General features: G+C 37.9%; 1 protein-coding gene across 3 annotated transcripts in view; it reads left to right on the plus strand.

Annotated features, from left to right (window-relative positions):
• The window catches only part of naalad2 (N-acetylated alpha-linked acidic dipeptidase 2), an 18,594-nt gene extending 8,190 nt beyond the window's left edge, over positions 1-10,404 (plus strand). For 2 of the 3 annotated variants that reach the window (XM_014007998.1, XM_014007999.1), the window contains exons 5-21: positions 1,102-1,203; positions 1,289-1,414; positions 1,580-1,660; positions 2,018-2,123; positions 2,199-2,292; positions 2,415-2,510; positions 3,033-3,118; positions 3,300-3,419; positions 4,029-4,111; positions 4,189-4,252; positions 4,363-4,430; positions 4,607-4,698; positions 5,159-5,249; positions 5,604-5,868; positions 5,989-6,070; positions 6,212-6,304; positions 7,318-10,404. In XM_014007998.1, the coding sequence (XP_013863452.1) occupies positions 1,102-1,203; positions 1,289-1,414; positions 1,580-1,660; positions 2,018-2,123; positions 2,199-2,292; positions 2,415-2,510; positions 3,033-3,118; positions 3,300-3,419; positions 4,029-4,111; positions 4,189-4,252; positions 4,363-4,430; positions 4,607-4,698; positions 5,159-5,249; positions 5,604-5,868; positions 5,989-6,070; positions 6,212-6,304; positions 7,318-7,507 (1,839 nt within the window). In that variant the 3' untranslated portion in view covers positions 7,508-10,404. Of the gene's footprint in view, positions 1-1,101; positions 1,204-1,288; positions 1,415-1,579; positions 1,661-2,017; positions 2,124-2,198; positions 2,293-2,414; positions 2,511-3,032; positions 3,119-3,299; positions 3,420-4,028; positions 4,112-4,188; positions 4,253-4,362; positions 4,431-4,606; positions 4,699-5,158; positions 5,250-5,603; positions 5,869-5,988; positions 6,071-6,211; positions 6,305-7,317 lie in introns of those variants that run through there. The other variant, XM_014008000.1, reaches the window with a different exon arrangement.
• The last annotated feature ends 94 nt before the right edge of the window (positions 10,405-10,498 follow it).

Genomic DNA, 10,498 nt, shown 5'->3' on the forward strand with positions numbered 1-10,498 from the left:
TCTCTCTCTCTCTCTCTCTCTCTCTCTCTCTCTCTCTCTCTCTCTCTCTCTCTCTCTCTCTAACCTCCTTTTTGCTGGGGTTTGCTCAAGTCCAGAGTCCTTTTATAGTCTCATTATTGGGAGATAAACCTCTGCTTGAGTTAGGACAAGAGATAGCGATGCAGCACAGAGGCCACAAAGAACGAGGTGCATTAGAGCTGCCTGCTGAGAAATGTTGCAATCATTGAGTTTGGATGTTTCAGGTCTCTAATTAATATCAAACAAGGATCTGCTATCGATTGTTGCAGAATATACACTGCTCAAAAAATAAAGGGAACACTTAAACAACGCACACTAACTCCCGATCTTAATCAATGAAATATTTGCATTGAGTACTTTGTTCTGTACAGAGTTGAATGTGCGTCACAAAAGTTTGATTTACTTGGACTTAGCGTGCGTTGTTTAAGTGTTCCCTTTATTTTTTTGAGCAGTGTATAAGCATGTTAGAATAATCTGAATAAGTTTTGATAAAGCATTTATATATTTCACATTTATTAACAAGTAATCAGCATTTAGTGTTGTAAATATACTTAACAATTTGTGTTATGGTGATTTTCCAGAAAGAAACTCCAAAAATTACTGAAATGAGGTAAAATTTTGAACAACAAACTAAATCCCGTAAACAAACTTGCAAATAAAAGCAAAACATTATTTCACCCTAGAACAAAAGCAACAATGTACTCAAGCTGTTCGACTCTGATGACCTAATAAACCAACTTATTAGACTGATGGTTACATCTTACATTATCACATTGTCCTCAAAGAAATGCTGAAGTCATTTTTTTTTCAAGGTTATCAGCAATACTTCAAAAGTCATATGGTACAATCTTTGGTAAAAAAAAATTGTTTTCTTGAAAAAACTTGAAAAAAGATGATTATTTTAAGGTGTCTGTGAGTGGCTTAAAATAAGTCTCATTTCATCCCATTAATAGAGGCAAAGAAGTGTAGAGACATAAGAATCTGTACTAAAAACTAAAACTAAAGTCAAGTACAAGTTTTATTAGTGCTGATCAGCTTTAGGGCATTTACCGAAACCACTGTCTTCTGTCTTTGACCTGTCAGATTTTTAACACTTCTTTGGCTGAGCCGATTCCACCAGGGTATGAAGATATTCCAGACATTGTGCCCCCATACAGCGCTTTCTCTGCCAAAGGACAACCTGAGGTACAGCTTCCAGCAAACGTGCAGCATCGTCGAAAAGTAGAACCGTGCGTTTACTAAAGGTGCTTCCTTGGTTGTCTTTGTGCAGGGGGATTTGGTTTATGTGAACTACGGTCGAACAGAAGACTTCTTCCAGTTAGAGAGGGAGATGAACGTCACTGTGACGGGGAAGATCGTCATTGTCAGATACGGGAAAGTATTTCGGGGTAATAAAGTAAGCAAAGCTCTGATTCTTACACCACACTGTGATTTTTTTATCTATTACTTAATACACTTGATGAGTTCAGTCATCCCTGTTTGACTCTGACAGAGATAAATATAATTTAGCTTAGCGTGAACACCACCCACAGCTCTAATTTACGCTCTATCCAAAACGCAGGTGAAAAACGCCATGTTAGCTGGAGCAAAAGGGATCATTATGTTCTCAGATCCAGCTGATTACTGGGCGGATGGAGTCCAGGTGAGACTTTAAAAGCTCCGAGTCTACAAAGTAAAATGAAAACATCAGCCACACTGTAAAACATGAAATGTTGGATTTACTTAACCATGTTATGTTACCTGGTTCCACTTAACTGAGTTGAGTAAATTCAAAGCAGCAAACTCGTGTTCTTTGGTTAAAAAAACTGGTATATTGCTTTGAATTTACTCAACTCAGTTAAGTGGAACCAGGTAACACAACATGGTTAAGTTAATCCAACATTTCATTTTTTAAAGCGCAGAAATTTAGACACTAGCCTCATTTATTTTCCCTCAAAAGATAAGATCAGGACAGAAAACAATGGAAGATTTAAGACGAGTTAAATGTGCTTGTGTTCAGCCGTACCCTAAGGGCTGGAACCTGCCTGGAGGAGGAGTTCAGAGAGGAAATGTTCTGAACCTGAATGGAGCAGGAGACCCCCTTACACCTGGATACCCTGCTAAAGGTGTGTTGTATGTGTGTGTCTGTGTGTAGCCTGTGTGACAACACAATAAGCTGCAGAGAGGTCTTTTTTTTCCAGAATACACCTATAGATTCAGCCCAGAAAAAGGAGTGGGACTTCCCAGCATCCCTGTGCACCCGATTGGCTTCCACGATGCAATTCATCTGCTGAAGTACAACTGCTTCAATTTCTGATTTATCTTTTCGTGTAGCTGTGCTAATTTTTATTAGCTTAGCATGAAAAATGTAGAAAGGTGTTTTAAATTGATGTGCATGGTTTTTGTGCCTTCAACAGGAACATGGGAGGACAGATTCCACCCAACAACTGGAAAGGAGCACTGAATGTCTCCTACAGGATCGGCCCAGGCTTCACTGAGAGCTTTAAGAGCCAGTAAGAGCTCCTCTGAACTCGTCACTCTGCACGGCGTTAAAGTGGCCACTTGTATCCTCTTCATGCTGCCATTATGAGATTCTCACATCCTGCTTCTTAGCTTCCCCCCTCACTTATTTCCTCTCATCATATTATTGTGTTTCTGCCACTTCACTCTGTTTTAGGTACCCTCACAACCCCCTTTTTGTTGCTCTTGCTCCAAAAGTATGAGCTGGAGTGGCAAAGAGCCAAAATGAGGAACAATGAGGGCTCTTCTGTTTTGTGGCACGCATTCATGTTCACATTACTGTAACCTTGTATGGAAACATGTGACTCAATCAACACCCCCAGGAGCACTAGAAGCAACTTTTTTACCGACATTTTACTTGTGTGAAGAGCTGAATTCATGTTAGATGCTGCAGACTGAGTGTGTTGATTTTCTTTTATCTGCATGACCATTCTCACTCTGATGTTGTGCTCTGTAGCTTTTGTGTATCTCTTTATTGGCATGTGTATCATTTATTTTGTTTCTGTATGTTGCAGCAAAGTGCGTATGAACATCCACACTAATAACCAGGTCACCAGGGTCTATAACGTCATTGGAAAGATCAGGGGAGCTCTGGAGCCAGGTACTGACTAAAAACCAAAACATGCAACAGAAAACCAAAACCTTTCCTGTATAGATATGAGTGTTAGAATAAATGTGATGTTTGTTTGAATGCTTCCGGACTATCAAAGAGTAAAAACCAGATTCTGAGCTGTTTGTTTTCTGGTTTTCTCTTGCTTTGTGTTGTTGGTGGGTTTGTGTAGACAGATATGTGATTCTGGGAGGTCACCGTGATGCCTGGGTGTTTGGAGGAATTGACCCCATGTCTGGAGCTGCAGTGGTTCATGAAACCGTGCGAAGCGCCGGCAGGCTGCTTAGAAAAGGTACAATTCTGCAAGTTAGTAAATGAATCAACATGTGCGTGCTTTAAAGTGGACGTCTCGCAAAATCCACCTTTTTTAGCCATTAAATACAGTTTGTTGTGTACTTGGAGTTTCTAGGAGTTCAGAAAATTTGAATTTAGTCTCTCCCTGTGCTAAGTCACCGAATTTGTAACAGAACAGCACAAGGTCTGGACTTACCAACTACAATTCTGTCGTCTCTGTTCTCCTCTGACTCTGGGTCAGACTCTGGCTCCAACTGGATGGACAAGTCCTCCCTTGTTGACATCTTTTAATTTGTAAATAAAAGGTTTCTGCACCGCTATATAGTTGTAAACCCCCCTATCAAACTAGAATAGACCGCTCTGGAAGCAAGAGAGGGGCGGGGTGTGAAGCGCCTCATTCGGATTTAAAGAGGCAGCATCAAAACGAGTTGATTCGAGACACACCTGGGGTGAAAGAGGGGCTTGTGGAGTTACAATAATGAGAAATTCAGACCATAGCATTGCAGTTCCACTTGGACCCCAGCTGAATGATTTAAATGTGAAAAAGAAGAATTTCAAAGCACAATATATCTCTTTTAAACTCTCCTCGTTGTGTATTCCTGTGTAGGATGGAGACCGAGGAGGACTATAATATTTGCCTCCTGGGATGCAGAAGAGTTCGGCCTGCTGGGATCTACAGAATGGGCAGAGGTACTATATATATGAACATACAGATATCTGCTCACTGAAGGACACACATCTTCACTACATTTCATTCTCTCCAACAGGATAACGCCAGGCTGCTGCAGGAGAGAGCTGTGGCTTACATCAACGCAGACTCTGCCATAGAGGGTGAGCATTAATGTCCTTTCAGTAAAACAAAACAATGAAAAACAGTAATGAAGTTGGGGTTGGTTTTTATTGGTCACATATGAGAAAGTAAGCATGTCTTTAAACCACAGGGATGTACACTCTGAGGGTTGACTGCACTCCATCTCTGCACACCGTAGTGTACGACCTCACCAAGCAGGTGAATAACCTGAAACTGATTTATACATACACTGAATAACTTATCCAGTATTTTGTTATTCTATTAATCATTTCCTTATTTATTTATTTATTTATTTTTTTATTTTTTTTTTTGTTTATTTTTTTTTTTTTTTTTTTTTTTTTGTCTCTATTTTTCCTTTCCTTGTTTCTGTATAGATAGCCAGTCCAGAGGAAGGAGAGGAGGGAGTTTCTCTCTATGAGAGTTGGCACAAGAGGGACAACTGGACCAATGATCGAGATGCACCCAGGTAATTAAACCTATGGGAACAAAATAACAAAAATACTGAGTTTGTGGAGAACAGAATGTTTTGCTGTTTGTTCTAAAAGTCTTAAAGTAACTAAAGCTACAAATGAATCATTCTTTACTGTAGCAATAGCTTTTAAAAAGGGTTGCAGGATCTTAATGTAAGTTTTTACATTTTGTTTTCATTACAATCCTTCAATATGATAAAACTAGGCAAATGAATTAAAAATAAAAGCCAAAACATGTAATTTAATTACTCAGATTCTTCACACACATGAGGTGTGGAAAACTAAAAAGATTATGAATAATTATGGAAACTAAGAGATATTTTTGTGTATTTTCTTTTTGACTAATGGATTCAGAACAAGATTTTAACATAATCATGTTATCTTTTGTGGCTCATTGTTTACCAAGAAATGTCTGTAAAAAATAACTACATGAGTGTAACATGAGGTTTGATACAGGATCAGTAAACTTGGATCAGGCAGTGATTTCGAAGCATATTTCATCAGACTGGGAATTGCAGCAGGCCGAGCCAGATACACCAAGAATAAGGTGAGAAATGTCATATATCACAAAATTTGTAGCAATGTTATGGTATGTTTATATAGTATAACTGATATATTCAAAATGTCAGCCTGTTTCTGAGAATATACTCATTTGGTTTTATTTACCAAGATCTTTATTGTCCTCTTAAAGTAGTTTTATTTGGTACAATTTTCAGTGTCGTTTCTGTGAATTTAAATGGATGTAGGCTCTAAAAACAAAGAGTTTGTTGTGTCTAAATGGCTCAAACCAATGTGTCTTTCTCAAGTTCTACAGTGACTTGCATCTTAAGCAAAGCACTGAGTCAGAGGAAAAGTTTAAAATGGATTTTCCTGGACTAGACTGTGATCTGTGTCCTTTCAGAAAACAGAGCGATACAGCAGCTACCCAGTCTATCACAGCGTGTATGAAACCTTCGAGCTCGTGCAGAAGTTTTACGACCCGACCTTCAAAAGGCTCCGAGTGGTGGCTCAGGTCAGGGCAGGACTCGTCTTCTTGTTGGCGGACTCCCAGCTGCTTCCTCTCGATGTCAACGAGTACGCAGACTCGCTGAGGAAATACGCACAGAGCATCGCAGAGGTGGCACAGAGGAACCCTGATCAAATGGAGATGTACAACGTGTCGTTTGGTGAGTTGACACTGAGTATCACTACTTTTAGCAGTGATACTGGTGTAGCACAAATATATGTGATTTTGTAAGTAGTGCTTGTGTATATTATTGAGCACAAAATACACATTTTTCCCCTAGATTCCCTTTTTTCTGCCGTGCAGAACTTCACCTCCGCGGCCAGAGATTTCAATGAACGCCTACAAACTGTCAACAGAGAAGAGTGAGAGAGCATTTACATGTTACACATCTCTGGTTATCTCTGGTTCATGCTAAATGCTCAAGTGTTCATAATTCCTGAAACTTGTGTTGAGTTTTACAGCGTGAGGTCTAACAGTACTTAATGTGTTTGTGTGTGAATCAGTCCTTTACAAGTACGAATCATGAATGATCAACTCATGTACCTCGAGAGAGCTTTTATTGACCCTCTTGGCTTACCTGGAAGACCCTTTTATAGGTAAGTCACTCTCAAACACAAAAACACACACAAACATGACGACTCAGTGGTTAGCACTGATGCCTCACAGCAAGAATGTCCTGGGTTTGGGCCCAGGGTCTTTCTGTGTGGCGTTTGCATGTTCTCCTTGTGTTTACATGGGTTTCATCTGGGTACTTTGTTTTCTCCCCACAGACCAAAAACATGTACATTAGGTTGCCTTCAGGCCTCCATTGCAAAACAGATTTGCAATCTCAATGGGATTTGCCTGGTTAAATGATAAACACACACATCCTTATTAGAATCGTATGTTGACCTCAGTTTATTTCTGTAGCCTAAACTTGACCCACCACCCATATCACAGCATATAACTAACCCTAACCCCTCAATTCATACTTTAGTCCTAAACTTAACCCCTAAACCAAAAACGGTGTTCCACCATACCGGGACCGGTCTTTGGTCTCCAAAAGGACTGGCAGTTCACCTACCAGCAGTCCAGGACTGCTGGTGGAAAAGGTAACATAAAATAGGTACACACGCACAAATCCTACTTATTTTAAATAGCTGATACAAATTTCATCAGCTTTTGGCTTTTATGATCATAGAGTACTTTTAGTTAAAATTGGGTGTTTTGATTGATCATTTTGTGCTCAGTAAAAATGCAACCCCAAGTACATTATTAGCTCATTTATAAATTAAAGTTTTAGAAATTAATTGTGTAATAACAATTACATGTGCAGTTTTACAATGTTTTTCAAAATAAAGTTGATGCACACACTGATGGTCTGTATTATTACTGTAAAAAAAACTTGACATGGTTTTCTGCAACTCAGGACATAAAACAAAAAAAAGGCATAACACAACATTAAATTAAAGTGGGATTTCAGGAATGAAGTTAGAGATTAGAGTTTGAACGTTTTCAGGACATTTTTTTTCTTACCTACTTCGAGATTCTTTTAACCACACAAACACTTTGTAGCGAACATCTCCAGAACATTCTGTAATGAACACTTCCTCTTGTCTCTCTGTTGCAGACACGTGATTTTTGCTCCCAGCAGTCATAACAAATACGCAGGCGAGTCTTTCCCCGGGATCTACGATGCGCTGTTTGACATTGAGAACTCAGCTGATCCACAGACGGCCTGGCAGGAAGTCAAGAGGCAAATTAGCATAGCAGCTTTTACAGTGCACGCTGCTGCCATGACGCTGACGCCGCCTGCATGAAACAAACTGAAGCGATGACTTCTGTTTATAACTGCAGGGTGGAGGTGGGGTTCTTCCAGACCTCAGTGAGTACTGATGGATTTGTCCTCACCAGCAAAAATAGATCTGTAAATATTAAAGAATCTCTTTTTACCATAAAAACATGTATATCTGCTGTGGTTATGTATGAAGGAGCGTTATATGGTAACAAAAACTGAAACACAAAAATTGTAAAGTAATAAAGGAAATAACAGGCAGAAGTTAACACACTCTGGTTCACTAAGTGATAAAAAAAATGTGAAAACAGAGTAATTTGAAGTTAATTCTCATTTATTTATTTAGTTTTCTGTGTTCTTGAATGCTTCTAACGTCTTTCTGATTAAGCTGATAATGGTGGTCAGAAATGTGATGTGACAGAAGTTTTGGAGATTTAGTGTTCCCAAACACTAATCTTAACCCTCTTAGTAAAAACTATGACCAGTTTAGTAGTCAGACTCAGACAGGACAACTAAATGCAAAGCTTCACTGCAGCAACGTTTATTAATTATCCTTAAAGCCACAGGATGATTCAGGTGTCACAGTCATAGATTGTTTTTTTTTCACAGATAATAAATAAAATGAGTCGAAGAGAAAAATGAGAAGTCTCTGATATTCTGCAGAAGATTGATCTCTTCTGTTCAGATGTGATCATTCAGCTCTCTTTAAAACTAACTCCATTTCTGAAGCCACGGCCTCGACCACACTTTTGTTCACAGCTTGATGCAGTAATGAAAAACATATTATTTTTCTTAATCGTAAATATTTTTATTTGTTTTAATTTGAAAATAACTCCTTTTAATATTTGCTTGACTTTAATTATTTTACATTCTAAAACTTTCTTATGGCGGTGAAGTGGATGGAGCTGTTGCCAGCTCCCTGCAACCCAGTAAGAAGTGGGTCAAGATAACAAATGGATGAAACTTTGTCTGTTTCCCCAAAAATAAATCAATAAAAGAACACTTTCAAACAACTTTATATATTTTTACTACCACAGGAGGGCACTGAAGTCCTGTACTTTAGACCCAGTCTGTCTTGATAGATGTTATCAACCCAAATAGCAGACAGACACGAGGACTTGAATAAAAATACTTTAAACTTTAATCAGACACAGTCCTAAAAAATGTTTTAATTCCCCTGACATTTATCAATAGATTTTACTCTACAATCAAGTCAAATATTTTTATTTGTATACCCAGTACTCCAATAACAGTAGTTTTCTGCAAATATGTTTATTTGTGAATCACAAAACAAATATATTTAAAATAAAATTAACTCCCTCCTCATGAACTTGATCTTCTGTTCAAACCCTCCACATGTCCCTCTCAGACATCATCTAATAGATATGAACAAAAGAAAAGATTAAATGTGGCTGCTGAGTTTAAAATAACCTCTTCCACATGAAATCTATTTAAAAAAACTTCAGTCTGGCAAATGTAGGTTTGTCCAGGTAAATTATTTTGCAGTAGCTTTTATTTGCATGGCTGTATGGGGATAGAGTTATTTTGCATAGATAAGATGATAACCTGACTTTCCAGTCAAACTTTCATCACTCTCATTTCCTGGAAAAAAAGAAAAAGAAAAATAAGATGATGACAAACTTTTCAAAAGGGATTTACTCCATGATTATGATGATGTCACTTGAACCATTTGTAAATGGGAGAAATGTAAATGTAATGAAGTTAGTGAGGATCAAACTAAAAAACAAATTTTCTTCTTTCTGACCCAAGGGTAGCAGTGTCTACTAGTGGTCTCTAGAACAATTAAAGGCCTCACTTTCCTTGAAGGAACACACATCACCTGCTGCCAATAGGCTGTAGCACAATCTTGAAATTTGGTGATCTCATGCTAACGGTTAACACTCAGAATATGTTGTGACTTCCAGCTGCTACTACATTAAAATCAGCTAAATATTTGTAAGATTAACTGAGTTAAGATCATTTTTATGTTGGCTAAGGTCAATTAGTTAATTCCAGCAGTTGATGGTTTTAAGCAGAAATCAATATAAAATGCTCAGAATGTATTGGAGCTGGTTCTCAGCTACCACTTCAAAGTTTTAACTAATTTCCATTAAACAGATTGAATTATAGTCATTTTTTCTGTTTTCTCAGCATTTCCTGAGAGTTTGAGTAAAATTGGCCCAATGGTATTTTGAAGAAAAAAAATAAAGATGCTTCAAGTTGTTCTGGAAAAGGTGTCACTATTTCTGAGATCAAATCTATAGTTTGACTCTGAAGTGAATATATTTCCACTGGATTAGCCTGGATGTTTGAGCTACTTATATTTGATCCAGTTGGATTCTGTTCAAGCATCCTGACCCCTAGAATGTTTTAATAGTTAACCTAAGTTGAGTTTATGTGATGATGTGTTTATGATTACTGATGACTCTACAAACTCTGTGAATGATTTTAAATGCTTTTGGCTGACTAAAACCACATAAGTTCCACTTAATCTCTGTGAAAAGTGTCAAATGTCAGAAACAGAGTAGACAACTTGTACAAACTGTCTTTTTTGTTAAACTGATTAAAACTTTGACTTGGCATTGACTTTATAAAGAAAACAATTTTAAAAAGCATCAGAACATTGCAATGATCTTTTTCTGTTTACAAGAACTTGTTCAGCTGGTGATTATTGTTGGTTTTCATTGACGAACTTGAAGTAATTCATGCGTGAATGTTCTGAAGTTAAAACTGTCTCCTGGGAAGTTCATTTTAAAATTAGTTTTCAGCAGGAACTCAGTTGTTCACTCTGAACATTTAGTATCTTTGAGTCTGTCCTTTTAAAAACAAAATGACTTGTTCTTCAGAAAAGCAAACACGGTGAATCCATTGGGTGTTTATTTGCATATCAAGAAAAACCAGTAAACATCTGCATAAAGTCCAGATCCCTGCTTTCTGCCTCCACTTCTTTTTTATTCACAAACAACAACGCTTCAGAGACTGGGTAAGTGGTTTTGGTCAGGAGGGTCTTTGGGGG

This window comes from Austrofundulus limnaeus, unplaced genomic scaffold (assembly GCF_001266775.1).
Source record: "Austrofundulus limnaeus strain Quisiro unplaced genomic scaffold, Austrofundulus_limnaeus-1.0 Scaffold46, whole genome shotgun sequence".
NCBI lineage: Eukaryota > Metazoa > Chordata > Actinopteri > Cyprinodontiformes > Rivulidae > Austrofundulus > Austrofundulus limnaeus.